The sequence below is a fragment of the Saccopteryx leptura genome, chromosome 1 (assembly GCF_036850995.1).
Source record: "Saccopteryx leptura isolate mSacLep1 chromosome 1, mSacLep1_pri_phased_curated, whole genome shotgun sequence".
NCBI lineage: Eukaryota > Metazoa > Chordata > Mammalia > Chiroptera > Emballonuridae > Saccopteryx > Saccopteryx leptura.
The window spans coordinates 263804327-263820376 of NC_089503.1; the positions used below are offsets into that span (position 1 = coordinate 263804327).

General features: G+C 46.1%; 1 protein-coding gene across 8 annotated transcripts in view; it reads left to right on the forward strand.

Annotated features, from left to right (window-relative positions):
• Nucleotides 1-9588, forward strand: part of SLC39A14 (solute carrier family 39 member 14) — a 53909-nt gene extending 44321 nt beyond the window's left edge. For 7 of the 8 annotated variants that reach the window (XM_066351432.1, XM_066351462.1, XM_066351454.1 and 4 more), the window contains 5 exons: nt 2035-2151; nt 2858-3046; nt 3147-3354; nt 4658-4842; nt 6495-9588. In XM_066351432.1, the coding sequence (XP_066207529.1) occupies nt 2035-2151; nt 2858-3046; nt 3147-3354; nt 4658-4842; nt 6495-6641 (846 nt within the window). In that variant the 3' untranslated portion in view covers nt 6642-9588. Of the gene's footprint in view, nt 1-188; nt 359-2034; nt 2152-2857; nt 3047-3146; nt 3355-4657; nt 4843-6494 lie in introns of all 8 variants that reach the window. The other variant, XM_066351440.1, reaches the window with a different exon arrangement.
• The last annotated feature ends 6462 nt before the right edge of the window (nt 9589-16050 follow it).

A 16050-nucleotide genomic window follows, 5' to 3' on the forward strand; every position in this document is an offset into this window, starting at 1 on the left:
ATTTCTCTCTCCCTCCCTACTTGTCTCTGATTTTTTCTTTTTGTCGCCTTTGTTAATATCCTCCAACACCTCCTGTTGCCTCCCCAATTCCCCCCCCACCACCTCTTCCCCCTAATGGTGGTTGTCATACCATGGGGCTCTCACCCTTCTCCTTGTCCTGGGTATGGCTGGCTCTCCCCCGATGGCAGTGTGGGGCTATGGTCTCCTCTGCGTGACCATCATCTCCCTCTGCTCCCTCACGGGGGCCAGCGTGGTGCCCTTCATGAAGAAGACCTTTTACAAGAGACTGCTGCTCTACTTCATAGCTCTGGCGATTGGCACCCTTTCCTCCAACGCCCTCTTCCAGCTCATTCCCGAGGTATGGCGAGCCAGGGCTCCTCGCCCAGGAGCACATCGTCTCCTGGGGATGGCGGGCACAGTGGGGGACCCTCCAGGTCAGTGGAAGGCAGAGAAAGGAGGTCCTTTTCCTATAGGGAAGTAGAGCTAAGACTTAAAGCTAGGAGAGGCAGTCGAGCACAGGTTGGAGACCTGGGTTCAAGTCCGAGCTCCACCGTCGACAGGTGCTGTGACCTTGGGCCAGTTGCTTAACCTCTGTGTCTTCTGTTTTCTCATAATGTGAAATGGGGAAAATAATAGGCTCAACCTCGTGATGATGTCATGAGGATTACGGGCACTAGAGGAAGTTTAGACTTTGTGAAATTTGGCAGACGGCCCTGGAGAAGTTTCGTGTGATTTGGGGTCATCTCTGCAGTAGTCCTGCTGATGAGAGTAAGCATGAGGCATCTTACTGTAGGTGGTCTGACAGGCCCAGACCCGCCGCAGTCAAACATAAAGATGACGCCATATGCTTCTCCTAACATTTTTTCTTCCCAGACGTGGCTCTGTGTTTCAGCTGAGCCTTAGATAGACTCTGTGATATTTAGAGAACAAGTAATATTTTACCCATTCACCAAGTAAGAACTCTGACCTGGACAAGAGCCTATATCCCGGGGACCAGGTGTATAACGTGAAGCCATGCCCTTGTCCTTTGCTGTCTGTCATGCTTTGTGTGGAGAATGGCTAGTTGCCTGTTTTGACTCCACTTTACCCTGAGATGATTTAGCTGCCCTGGAAAGACAACCTGGACTTGTTGTTTCCACTCCAGAGCTTGACCTTTTTGTCCCTTAGAAAACTACAGTAGTGGGTAAGATGGCATTTCATCCCTTAAAAGCAGAAAAGAAAAGCACTTAACTTTTAGGCAGCCCTGATTTCTGGGAACTTAGGATTGCTTTTATCTCGGACCTATTCATGAGAAGGCTGGAGTTGATTCTCTTGGAAGTGCAGTTTCCTGTCGGAAGACTGAGGAGCAGGTCGCCAGGCACTTTGCCAACGTCCCACAGTAGTCAGAACATCCCTGAGGAAGGGACTCTGATTTCCACTCCTGTCAGCTTTGCAGTGGAGTCTGCCTTTCCCCCCATAATAAGCAGAGTTTCCAGAACTCAAAACCCCAGAAAGGGACACGTGCAGTGGCATAATCTACTTTTTTGGCTTTGTGGTCACTGGGAGGTCTGTGGTCAGGAAGATGCCGCAATTCTTAGCATTTAGCTGGGGAATGGATTTCCTGTTTTAGAAAGTGTAACTGCAGCACCCCCTTTGTGTTTACAGTGGATTATGCAGGGACATGAGCTAATGGTGAAAGTAAACACAAGCGTCTTGTCTTTCAGTGTGGGACTCGCTGGCAGAGTCTGGCAAACGGAGATGTGGAGACAGCGCTCATCACACATAGAAAACTGTGCTGGTCTTCCTGACAGTACCATCCTGAAGATGATCTGTCTTTTGCATGAGAAAATAAGCTAGAGAGAACCTGACAGGCCTGGCGGTGGCCCTTCGGGAACCGTCAGAAGTTAGCTTTCGCTGGAGAGGAGATGGGTAGCTGAGGGTCCTCCTAGTTACATGTCCCCTTTCGTGCAGTCACAGAAGTGGTTGAGAGAGGAGATGGGACCGGTGGAGATGGTTTATTTTCTTAAGCTTATTTTCTTTTCCGGGGTCCCACAGGCTTTCGGTTTCAGCCCCGATTCTTACGTCTCCAAGTCTGCTGTGGTGTTTGGGGGTTTCTACCTTTTCTTTTTCACAGAGAAGATCTTGAAGATGCTCCTTAAGCAGAAGAATGAGGTGAGGCCCAGTTGTTGGGGAAACATCTGTCTGCTCAGCGTGTGTGTGTCATGGCAGGGGGTCATCTCAGCGCCACAGTGATGGGCCCTGGAGGACCGAAGCCCAAGAGTTTCATGAGTAGACACCTGTCTCACCTCACGAGGGTAACAGCAGGGGACAAAGGTGGACCAGAGACCAGACCTGGTCTGTGTGCCTTGCACCGGGCAGCCGTCTACCCCCTGTGCTTTGCTCTAAGTGATTTCCTCAACATCCTTTTGTACCTTTAGACACTAAAGAGGGGCTGAATGTGGACATGCACTGTGTATAAAGTATGACCACAAAGAAATGAGGCCAATTATTATGGTATAGATCCAGAAAGGTACCTTTAGTGCCTGCTATGTAGTTATTCCCAAAATAGTTGCTGAATGGAATTAAAGTAGCTGTTGCAAAGGAGAAGCTCTAAGTATTTTGAGCAGTGCCGCCTCTCTGGAACGAGCGTGGGCCCTTTGGTCACCTCGTTGATGTCTGTCCTGTGCCAGGCCCTTGCGCTCACCATGGTGCAGCTCTGTAACAACTTCCCCTGGGTTTCTGTGCATGCTGCCAGCTCACGTTTTCCCTAATGGTGGGAAGGGGGTCTTCCCAGTGCTGGGAGCAGGGCCTCCGAGCCAGCCTCAGGAAACGAAATGGTTTCGGCGCGTGCCATGTTCACCACTCCTTGTCCCTCCAGCATCAGCACGGACATAGCCATTATGCCTCCGAGACGCTTCCTTCCAAGAAGGACCAGGAGGAGGGGGTGATGGAGAAGCTGCAGAACGGAGACCTAGACCACATGATCCCTCAGCACTGCAGCAGCGAGCTGGAAAGCAAGGCCCCCGTGATGGACGAGAAGGTCATTGTGGGCTCGCTCTCTGTCCAGGTCAGTCGGCCATCCGCCACTGGGCGGGAACATTGAAGTGGTAATGGCCTCGATGACTTAGGCTTACCTAGAGGATCCATCACCGCTGGCTTTCTTGTAGGACCTGCAGGCTTCCCAAAGTGTCTGTTACTGGCTGAAGGGTGTCCGCTACTCTGATATTGGCACTCTGGCCTGGATGATCACCCTGAGCGACGGCCTCCACAATTTCATTGACGGGCTGGCCATTGGCGCCTCCTTCACAGTGTCCGTTTTCCAAGGCATCAGCACCTCAGTGGCCATTCTCTGTGAGGAGTTCCCACATGAACTAGGTGAGTACATAGGCCCCCAACCCCATTCCACTCTGCCGCCTCATTATTGGCACCAGCACCTCATTATTGGCTGACTCCTCCCCTGGCTTCACAACGCTAGTTGTGATTAGTTTGTTCTTTACGCAGTGGGAAATGTAATCACTAATTCTTTTTTTTTTTTTTTTTTTTTGTATTTTCTGAAGTTGGAAACGGGGAGACAGTCAGACAGACTCCCGCATGCACCCGACTGGGATCCACCCGGCATGCCCACCAGAGGGCGATGCTCTGCCCATCTGGGGCGTTACTCTGTTGCAACCAGAGCCATTCTAGCACCTGAAGCAAAGGCCGTGAAGCCATCCCCAGCGCCCGGGCCAACTTTGCTCCAGTGGAGCCCTGGCTGCTGGAGGGGAAGAGAGAGACAGAGAGGAAGGAGAGGGGGAGGGGTGGAGAAGCAGATAGGCACTTCTCCTGTGTGCCCTGGCTGGGAATTGAACCCGGGACTCCCGCACGCCAGGCTGACGCTCTACCACTGAGCCAACCGGCCAGGGCTGTAATCACTAATTCTTAACGGTTGAATTAATAATTGAAAGTGATCACATGTTTTACGAGGATGTCTGTTTCCCTTCAGCCCCATATGCTGTGGCTGTTTCCTCACCTGTACATTGGGATAGAGAACAGTACCTGCCCTATAGATTTATCATGAAGATGAAAGGGGGGAAATAGTGAGTGGGACTTCCTGTGTGCCAAACACTATTCTAAGAGCTTAACATACGCTGCTGTGACAGAATCCTGTTCCTCTCCTAGAGATGAGGCGCGTTGGAGGCCTAGTGGGGGAAGAGCAGATGAGCCGGGGCGCTGGGAGGCCTGGAGTTTATCAACGGGAGTGTAAAAAGCCTGGACCTTGGAGGCTCAGGGACTCAAAATAGAGTCCTGGGTTTGCCATTTATTGGCTTTTGACTGTGGGCAGATTACTTAACTTCCCTTGGTCTCAATTTTGTTTCCTAAAAATACCACTCATTGTGGTTGTGAGGAGGGAAGCTCCTTCTATTTCACCATCAATCAGAAAAGAAATGAGGCTATTGCCGCCGGTTGGCTTTCTGTTTGTATTATTTTCAGCCTCTTAGCTGGGCTTACATGGCCAGCATTGCAAAGAGAGCTTCTGGATGTGAAGATGAAGGCTGCCTTCATCTTGTCACTGCCGTCTCTTGTCCGGGGCTACCTGGATTTTCAACCAGACTTTATCCATACTTTAAGCATAATGGTCTCTGTCCGAGATCCTAGAGTGACTCTGTCTGCTTCCTCCCCTCTGTCTTCCCCACCCTAGGAGACTTTGTCATCCTGCTCAATGCTGGCATGAGCCTCCAGCAAGCCCTCTTCTTCAACTTCCTTTCCGCCTGCTGCTGTTATGTGGGTCTGGCCTTTGGCATCCTGGCCGGCAGCCACTTCTCTGCCAACTGGATCTTTGCACTTGCCGGAGGAATGTTCTTGTATATTTCTCTGGCAGATATGGTAAGTCTTCTGCACTTTGTACCATGATGAAAATGACAAAAACTGGGCTGGGTTATTGAAGTCATCGTATGGAAGGACAGCTAAGGAGACATTAGTTAGTTAGTTTTTTATAACAGTTTTATGGAAGAGTTATTCACCTACTACACTATTCACCGTTTAAGGTGTACAGTTTAGTGCTTTTTAAAGGGGCATTAGATTTTAAACAATGAAAAGCTTATGGTTCTGTTAGTATATAGCCTTAAAGAAAATGATTATGGAACTCAGCTCCAGGGTCCTTACTTAAAAATGTAAGTATTATAGAATAGATATTTATAGATCAATGAAAAATATTACCTGCAATGTCTAGGTATATACATTGTACCGTATGCACTAACATTTGGTATAGCGATTTAAGTAGTTTTGAGTTGGTTAGTGAAATACCTGATTTGTCACATCTTTCATATAACTAATGTTGTTTATGGGCTTTTCATTTTCTTTAGCATGTTTGCATGAATTATTTTCTGTGGCCTTTGAAAAGAATTTAAAAATATGTATTTTATTGACTTTAGAGAGAGGGGAGAGAGAGAGAAATGGAGGGAGGAACAGGAAACATCAACTCATAGTAGTTGCTTCTTATGTAAGCCTTGACCGGACAATCCCGGGGCTTCGAACCAGCAACCTCAGCCTTCCAGGTCGAGGCTTTATGCATTGTGCCACCACAGGCCAGGAGAAAAGAATAGTTTTGATGAGATGATGAGAGTAGACCACCAAGATCCATCCTCACCATGGAAAACAGTTTAGATTCTCTCCTTTCTTGTGAAGAGCTCTCCCCATGGTTAGGATTTTTTTGCAACTAAAAATCCTTGAATTGGAGGGTCCCCTCATTGTCACCTGCTTGCTGGCCAGCAGCAAGAGACCATTAGTCACAGCTCCAGGCTTTGGCTCCTTTCACGGTTTGCTCAGTTTCCTGAAGAGGTGACAATAACATTTTGATAATGAAAAGGTCTCTGCAGGTATTTTTAAGGATCACTATAAAAAAGTTATTTTTCTCAAAGCAGTTATTTTTAGCTAGCATCTAAACACATCCAGGACTGCATGTAAAGTACAGTTGACCCTTGAACAACAACAAGGATTTGAACTGCCAGGTCCATGTGAAGGTGTATTTTTTTCAATGAATACCCGGACGGCTTTCCTAGACACTAGGCCCCCAGGAACTCGGTCCCCGTCCTGCTTTCAGTCTGCAGCTGGGAACCACGGATGCAGAGTGCCAGTCTCTGCATTGTTAGAAGCCATTTTCTCTAGGGGACTTGAGCATCCATGGATTCCGGTTTTGGGAGAGTCAAGTTACATGCGGATGTTCAACTGCACAGCCCCAGTTTTGTTGAAGGGTCAGCTGTCGTGTTGACCACCTTGGAGAAAGGCTATTCCATTCCAGATCTAGAGGCTACTACTGTTAACTTTCTTTGTAAACCAGTTGATACATATGTATATCTTAATTACATGTTGTATGATTTTCACCTCAGTCATGTTATATACTAATTATATTGTTCTCACCGTGTAAGTATTAATAGAATGCACGTAAGTTATTAGATACGCCGTCTCTGTTGCACTGAAGTCTCTCGGCCCTAAACGCTGAGAGGCACTGCCGCTCTCTTTCGCTTTTCTCTTCTCAGTTCCCTGAGATGAATGAAGTTTGCCAGGAGGATGAGAGGCAGGGCAGCATGTTGGTCCCCTTTGTCATCCAGAACCTGGGCCTCTTGACTGGTTTCACCATCATGCTGCTTCTCACCATGTATTCAGGACAGATCCAGATTGGGTAGGCCCCGCAGTGACCCGAGGTATTGGAAGTCGGGCCCCTGGCTGCCTGCTCCCTGGCTTGTAGACTCAGCACCCAGGAAGAACCTCGGGAGAGGCAGTTCTGTTAAAAACTGTGACACCGAAGATGTTCCTGCACTTACATGTCAGCTGTTTTTGAAATGCTCTGTCCAAGTGATAAGCTGCCCCGGGCCCCGTCTCCAGGCAGCACCTCTCTCCCACCCCTCTCCCTCCTTCTCAGAGAGACTCTGGAACCTGAATGTGGCTTAGAAGACAAACCTTGTATTTTCTCCAGTTACCCAGGCCCTTTTCTCTTTGAACCAGAAGGAGAGATTGGATCCTTTTCCCTACAATGCAAAAATATAGGCAGCAGTCATAACCTCATTAGACATACCAGGAGGTGAAGCTATAGTTTAGGGCCCATGACTCTAAATTGGTATATCCTGGACCTCTATATTTTTACAGAAAAGGTACAGAAAATCAGGAGTTCCTGCTGTTTTGTCCGTCTGCAGTTGCCCGTGCTCTCAGAGAGAACTGAAAGCTGGGACAGATGAATAGGGCGGGAGGGGAGGTCCTCTGAGTGAGAGGGGAAGTGGGACGCTGTGCGTGGCCCATCCTGCTGGCCGCTCCGCCAGCGGGGGTACTGGGTTTTGACTTTGTGGCTGCCTGGTGTTTCCTGGCCTTCCAGGAGAGCTAGCACGTAGGTTTGGTTGCCTGGACCTCCACTTATTTCAGAATAACACTAATAAGAATGGAGGGCAGAGAAGGAAGACCTGCAAAAAGTCATCTGGTTTGTCTGTGATTTCCACCTCCCCATCCCCACTCCCTTCTTGAACCTGTTAGCTGCCTCTCGAGAAGCACATTCTGAGCACATCCGCTCTGCTGGCCTGAGAGAGGAGACTGCACAAATTCACCTCCCCTGGCCAGCATGTCTGCTGTGGGTGGCAAGGTGACTTGTGGAATCAGCATGCACCTTGTGCTCTTTTTGACAAGGGCACCAGAAAAGGAATCAGTGTAGACACCATTTAGGATTTGCTAATTGCACGAATAAAAGTACCAATAAACGAACTCTGAGATGTAAGGTCTGGAACTTGGATGGGGCTCTGCAGATTTGTGCAGAGCAGAGGACCTGCCGAGAACACTGCAAATGGGTTTTACACGGCACTAAGTTACCCTTCCTTCCTCACCCCAAACAAGAAAGGGCTCAGCTAATACTGAACATGAATTGCGCTAACTCCCTTTAGGAAATGGGTTGATAGACTTGTCTGTGAGATTGGAGACCAGCCTCAGGCAGCAGGTGGAGTCTCTCCTCAGAACTCTGGCTTCAAGGGGAGCTAATCTCCAGGTTCACTAGGTGAATTGATGTATTATTATCATATTGATAATGTGAGATTCTTTAGCCACTTTGGGGAGCCAGTCTCTCCAGAAGCCTTCCTTAGTGGTGCCCACAGTTGCAGCCCAGGGGTGCTGACCGCAAACTGACAGCACTGTGTGCATGGCTGACAAGTGCTGGTTTGTTGCCAACACCTGTGAGTCTCTTCTCTTCTTACCCAGAAGTACTCTCCGCTATATAGTCATGACAAGCAGCCTCTATTTTGTTTTGTTTTTTTCTTCTTGGGAAACATCCTTTAAACCAGGAATATTCTTGAAAAAGAACATGAGCAGGAAAACTGCTGGAGTTGCTATGTGAGTTTTTTTCCTTCTCTTGCCTTTTGACAGATTTGAGAGTGGGCAGAAGAAGAAGGAAAACAGTTATCAAGAGTCTAGATCAAATATCAGGACTGTCTCCTAATAGGATTATGGTCCAGTTTTACCAAAGAACTAATTCCTTGAATGTTGGAATCTAACTTTATTATTGTTGTTATTGTTATTGATTCTTTGTCCTTTCTCTTTTATTTTTCTCAAGTTGCTTTCAGGAGCTAGCGGAAAATAATACTCAAACTTTAAGAGTGTAGAAGACTTTTCTTAATTCACACTGATGTATTAAATTTATAATTTGCATATTCCCTAGTAGATCGTTCCTTACAAATATCATTATTCTTGGAGTGAAATACTAAGTTAGGGTTAGTGGGTTTCTAGTTTTAGAAGAGCTCAGAAATAAGAATCTTTAACAAATTAAAAAATAAAATTTAAAGTAGTAGGTTGCTTTTCTTTTCTGTGCACATAGGAATTAAGAACCTTCCTTTCCTAGACAGCTGCCTCAAAGGGAAATTCTCTTCAAACTGTAATTAGTCGAGAGGCCAGTCCTGACTGGATCTTATGGGGAAAACACTCAAATCGTGCAGCTGATTGTATGTTGCCATTGGCAGCAGACTTGCCTCATGAGTTGAAGATACAGCGATTTCTTTTGGACTTTCAAGTGTTGAATTTGCTGTTTTAAAAGCATTTGTACATATTAGGAGTCTGAGGGGTAGCGAGTTTGAGGACTTTTGCATCCCTGGTATTCACATCTTCGCCTCTCTGTCCTGGGATGGACCAGCTGCAGGTGACAATAGCAAGGGAAGTCTGAGGAGCAGCGACCCCGGAGCAGGGCTTCTGCAGCTTCTCACGCGCACCCTGTCGTGCAAGTTGTCTTCCGTCTTTGCCCTCAAAGGCCTTTTCTCTCTAGTGTCAACTTGGGGCTCTCCTTCATTGGCCATTCACCCTGGGTTTTAAAAAAGAAGGCTTCTCTGTTTGGTGAACAGGTGTCCTAAGACCTGTTTTTAGTTAAGTCCACTTCAAAAGAGATGATAGTGTGCTGGAAATCTGCTTAAAAATGAAGTCTGATTTTTTTTGAGAGAGGTTAGGTTTTTATTGTTCATATTTCCTTTTTCAGTTCTGCAGTTCCATCACAGTATTTTTAAAAAATAACTCAGGAATTATGAGGATGAATTAGAAAAGAAAACAACTTAAGTTATATGGATTTTAAATGTTTTATTTGTAAGATTCTATAAATAAAGCTATATTCTGTAAGTGTTGAAGACTGTGATCTTTTGCAACAATGTGGGTGCAATGAAGCCTGTTAAACACAAGGTGGCGATAGTGTCTCGCTGACGCAAAAGCTTTGTTTTATTGTTTCAGCGTATGTTTGGAGAGTGTTTAGTTTTGAACAATGTGAATGTATTAAAGATTTAAAAAATTAAGTTAAAAAAATTCCCTCTCTCCTGACCTGGCAGAGGCGCAGTGGATAAAGCATCGGACTGTGACATGGGGACCCAGGTACAAAACACCGAGGTTGCTGGCTTGAGCGCAGGGTCCCTGGCTTGAGCGTAGGAGCATAGAAATGACCCCCATGGTCGCTGGTCGCTGGTTTGAGCCCCAGGTCACTGGCTTGAGCAAGGGGTCACTCGCTCTGCTGTAGCCCTCCCCCTTCAAGGCACAAATGTGAAAGTAATCAATGAACAACTAAGGTGCCACAACAAAGAATTGATGCTTCTCATCTCTCTCCCTTCCTGTCTGTCCCTATCTGTTCCTCTTTCTGACTCTCTCTCTCTGTTTCTGTAAAAAAAAAAAAATTTTTCCTCTTATCTGACCTGTGGTGGCGCAGTGGATAGAGTGTCAACCTGGAATGCTAAGGTCACTGGTTCAAAACCCTGGGCTTGCCCGGTCAAGGCACATACAACAAGCAGCCAATGAACAACTAAAGTGCAGCAACTATAAGTTCATACTTCTCGTTCTTTCCCTCTCCTCTCATTGTAAAATCAATAAATCTTTTTTTTTTTAAGTTCCCCTTCTACTACCACTTATCTTAATTAATTTTTTTATTAGCTGCTTTTAGAGAGACGGGAGGGGGGAGATAGCAAGAAGCACTCACTTGTTTCACATAGTTGTGCATTCATTAGTTGCTTCCTGTATGTGTCCTGACCAGGAATTGAACCCCCAACCTTGGGGTTTCAGGAAGATGCTCTAATTCAGGGGTAGTCAAACTTTTTATGCCTACCGCCTACTTTTGTATCTCTGTTAGTAGTAAAGTTTTCTAACTGCCCACTGGTTCCACAGTAATGGTGATTTATAAAGTACGGAAGTAACTTTACTTTATAAAATTTATAAAGCAGAGTTACAGCAAGTTAGAGCATGTAATAATAATTACTTACCAAGTACTTTATGTTGGATTTTTGCTAAATTTGGCAGAATAAATCTTTATAAAACAACTTACTATAGTTAAATCTATCTTTTTATTTATACTTTGGTTGCTCCGCTACCACCCACCATGAAAGCTGGAACGCTCACTAGTGGGTGGTAGGGACCAGGTTGACTACCACTGCTCTAACTGATTGAGCTACCTGGCTAGGGTCTTAATTTATTAACTTATCACTTACTTGATAGCCATTGTTTACTCTGGAGAGGAGATTTTAAAAGGAACCTTAAATGTCATAACATGCTCACCTTAATCTTTTCTGAGGACTGTGACTTCACTGAAGTTTCATGATAAAACGTATTTCCTAAGAAGAGCTTTCCATCACACTTCTCCCTTGGTATAAACCCACAGTTTAGAACTGGAGTGGTGTATTTGGTTCATGTAAACCACACCTTCCATAAGTCTTCCAAGTAAAAGCCCTGTCATAAGTCTTAAAATTCTAAACTTTATTTCTGTTTAGTCATAGGACCAGGAGTTTGTTTGACACTAAAAATGATCAGTGATGTAAAGGAATTAATGTGATCTTACTACTGCATACATTAGAGTTTCCCCAAGGCATGTTGCTGAGCCCTTCCGCTTTTTCAAACTCAAGAGCAATGGGTTAAGTGGCTCATGTTGGTCTTGTAAATTACACTGGCTACTGTATTAGACTACCATCTGCTGTTCAAAGTGACGTTGACCCCATCCTTTGGCTTGCGCCACCTCTGGAGAGCCTTCCCAGCCTGGGATTGGTGTCTTCCCGCACACACCTATTACTGGACTTGAATTGCTGATCCTTATACACCAAGTTCCTCTGGGTGAAGCTCTATCTGGTTTCCTTCTGTGATTTCAGCATCAGCCACCCCCCAAAAATGAAAAGACCAAATGAAGTACCTGCAAGGTCTTTGCTTGTGAGCATGCTCCTACACGGGCAGCAGTTCCTGTTCTGTTTTCCTGTTTTTGGCGTTGGTTTTGCTTATGCCTTGTTACCTGGAAAACAAGTTTGAGAGAGATGATTGTGGTCCATGTGAAACAGAGCTAAGCAAAACAAACAGTTCATTAAGAAGATTAAAACTTTGATCTGGCCCTGGCCAGATAGCTTGGTTGGTTAGAGCATCATCCTGAAGCACAGAGATTGCAGTTTGATCCCCAGTCAAGGCACATACAGAAACAGATGAATGTTCCTGTTCCCCCACCCCCCTCTCTGTCTCTAAAATCAGTAAAATAAACATTTAAAAATAACATAACTTTGATCTTAGCTATGTCTAATACTCTTCCCCAGCTAAACCAGTTAGGAGATTTTTTTAAATGTTGCTTCTGCTTGCTCTCTACCATCCAGTGAGGCTGAGATCTGATTTGAAAAACCCATTTCAAGGAATAATAAAGATGTCAAATGTGGACATGGGATTTTTGATTTATGGGAAAACAATGCTTGTCTATCTTAAAGATTTGTGTACTCTCAATTATCTAGTATGAAATACCTAGACTTCTGAAGGATAGGTTCGAGTTGCAGTAGAAGTAAATCCCTTTCATCCTCCTAGAATACAATGAATTGCATTCTATTTAAAGTAGAAAAGATTGCTGGTTGGGAAAGATCCACAGGTCTTTATTAGCCTTTAGCTAAGTATGTTTAGTGTTACCAGCCAAAAACCATTTTTCTTTGCAACATCACAACCACTTCTTGCCAGATGTCTATTCAGGGTTTACTTTAAATGAAGGAAGGGAGTTGACAAAGACTACCCTTCCTGTGTAACAGCGATCTTTGACCCTAGTAGTGGGTGAGATTCCGAGATGGTAGCATCAATTATAGTTAAGAAATAACCCGAAGTGTTCTCAGTCTGGCAATCATAAGCCAGGAAGTAGTTCTTCCACTAGGCTCTGAATTTTCCCCCGTCTTATCTGTGCTTATAGATCTTTAGAACATGTAGGTTGCCTTACAAATTTAGGCAATAATCCATGTAGTTTTAAGTACATGGTTTTTTTTGTTTGTTTGTCTTGTTTTTTACAGAGACAGAGAGAGAGGGATAGATAGGGACAGGCAGACAGAAATGGAGAGAGATGAGAAGCATCAATCATCAGTCTTTCGTTGCAACACCTTAGTTGTTCATTGATTGCCCTCTCACATGTGCCTTGACCGTGGGCTTTCAGCAGTTTGAGTAACCCCTTGCTGGAGCCAGCGACCTTGGGTCCAAGCTGGTGAGCTTTGCTCAAACCAGATGAGCCCACACTCAAACTGGCGACCTCGGGGTCTTGAGCCTGGGTCCACCATATCCCAGTCCGACGCTCCATCCACTGAGCCACCGCCTGGTCAGGCAAGTACATGGTTTTATAGAAAAACCTGATGGTTTTATAGAGAGCCATCAGGAAATTTCTAGTGGAGGATCCTGACAGATCTTTTATGAAAATTCTAAATGTGAAATGTGCTCTTAAAATATATTTCATCTTGCATATGGTCCTTTTGTGTGTGTGTGTGTGTGTGTGTGTGTGTGTGTGTGTGTGTGTGTGTGAATACATTTATTTAACATGGGAGGTGGGTATTCCAGTCTATTAGTATTTATGGGGTGGCAGGGAGACAACCAGGGTGGCTTCTGCCCTGGATTAAGTCTGTTCAGACTCCAGGTTGGGGTATGGGGAGCAGACCAAGGGGAACAGGAGGTATGTAATGGGGGGTGCTCTGCACACATCCTTGGGACCATAGTCTAGGCCCACCCAGTTATCAAAGCAATAATCAAAGTGCAACCCTGAGGTTGAGAGATGCAGAACAGGAAAGCACTGGATGTACCAACATCCCCATAGTGATGCCAGGTCTGGCCCACATCCTGGCCAGATTTTGTCCACCCCCTATATCCATCCCTCTATATGAGCCAGTTAGGGCTCCTGGCAGCTACTGGAGGTAGTATAAGTCTTAAAGCAGTGGTTCCCAGCATTGGCCACTATCACCTGGCCATCCAAGGTCCATACCAGGCCCTATGAGCTTTGTACTGGCTCTGCATATGTGTTGATACAGGACAGGAAAGAGTCAGAGCTATTGGATACCTGGATGCAGCTGTGGCCCAGGTAAACTGCAGGGTGTTCCCATTGGAGGCTCCCATGGGGGAGCTGAACTGCCCATTGCCCTTGCCATGATAGCCAAACTTGAAGAGGAACTCTGCTGACAATGTATACTTTCAATGGGTGGTTGTGAAAATCTGTCACTAGATTCTCATTCTTTTTTATTCAGTGAGAGGAGGGGAGGCAGAGACAGACTCCCACATGTGCCCCAACCGGGATCTATCTGGTAAGCCCACTAGAGGGCTTTGCTCTGTTGCTCAGAAACTGAGCTCTTAGTGCCTGAGGTGGAGGCCATGGAGCCATCCTCAGCACCAGGGGCCAGCTCAGTCCAATCAAGCCATGGCTGCAGGAGGGGGATGGGGACAGAGGGGGGGGGTGGTGGAATAAGCAATGGAGAAAGGGTAGAGAAGCAGATGGGCGCTTCTCCTGTGTGCCCTGACCAAGAATCAAACCTGGGACTTCCACATGCCAGGCTGATGCTCTACCACTGAGCCAGCTGGCCAGGGTCATAATTAACATTTTGTTGTTTGGATTCCTTTGAGTATCTGGAGAATATATGCTTTCCCACACATTTCTCAACATATACCCTGAAGCACTTACAAATATCGTCAAAACCTTAATTTCATTTACAGCTGGGAGCAGGATGGGGAGGAAATTATTTGAAACCTTTGCACCACTGGTTAAGAAACTCTGCTCCAGCCTGACCAGGCAGTGACACAGTGGATAGAGCGTCGGACTGGGATGCGGAAGACCCAGGTTCGAGACCTCGAGGTCACCAGCTTGAGCGCGGGCTCATCTAGTCTGAGCAAAAGCTCACCAGCTTGGACCCAAGGTCGCTGGCTTGAGCAAGGGGTTACTCAGTCTGCTGTAGCCCCCGGTCAAGGCACATATGAAAAAGCAATCAATGCACAACTAAGGTATCGCAATGAAAAACTGATGATTGATGCTTCTCATCTCTGTTCATTCCTGTCTGTCCCTATCTATCCCTCTCTCTGACTCTCTCTCTCTGTCTCTGTTAAAAAAAAAAAAAAAAAAAAAATCTCTGCTCCAAACAAGAGTAAGATGATATTCATTCATTCAACAAGTGATTGAGTTCCAACTTCTTGACAGATACAGCATGCCAATGATGAATCAGAAACAGAAAGGTGCTCCCCGTAAGCTGTGAGGGTAGACACAGATAAATTAACGTAGGGTAATGAGGTAAAGAATGGTGGTAGTGTAGCTTCAGCTTCCACGGTGGTCAGGAAAGGCCTCTTTCAGGAGGAGACATTTGAGCTGAGCCATAAGTAATGAGGCAGCTTTGTGATCTAGGACAGTGGTCCCCAACCTTTTTTGGGCCACGGACCGGTTTAATGTCAGAAAATATTTTCATGGACCGGCCTTTAGGGTGGGACAGATAAATGTATCATGTGACTGAGACAAGCGTCAAGAGTGAGTCTTGGCCCTGGCCAGTTGGCTCAGTGGTAGAGCATCGGCCTGGCGTGCGGAGGTCCCGGGTTCGATTCCCGGCCAGGGCACATAGGAGAAGCGCCCATCTGCTTCTCCACCCCTCCCCTTCTCCTTCCTCTCTGTCTCTCTCTTCCCCTCCTGCAGCCAGGGCTCCATTGGAGCAAAAGATGGCCCGGGCGCTGGGGATGGCTCCTTGGCCTCTGCCCCAGGCGCTAGAGTGGCTCTGGTCGCAACAGCGACGCCCTGGATGGGCAGAGCGTCGCCCCCTGGTGGGCGTGCCTGGTGGATCCCGGTTGGGCACATGCGGGAGTCTGTCTGACTGCCTCCCCCTTTCCAGCTTCAAAAAAAAAAAAAAAAAAAAAAAAAAAAGAAAAGAAAAAAGAGTGAGTCTTAGACTGATGTAACAGATGGAATCTGGTCAGTTTTTAAAAATAAAACATCGTTCAGACTTAAATATAAATAAAATGGAAATAATGTAAGTTATTTATTCTTTCTCTGCGGACCAGTACCAAATGGCCCACGGACCAGGACCAGTACGCGGCCCGGGGGTTGGGGACCACTGATCTAGGAGAATAATGTTCCAAGCAAAAGTGACAACAAATCAAGAACTCTGGGGCAGAAAAGAGTTTGGTCTGTTTGAAGCCAGTTTGTATAGAGGACAATGTACACAAGGCCACTATATCTGCACATACTGGGCATAGAGGAAGAGGTTTGAGATCAGTTCAAAGAAATAGGAGCCAGCCTACTCTTGGGAAAGGAGGAGATATTTTAGGGCTTTCAGCTGAGGAATGACATCAGATTTACCCTGTTACAATTTA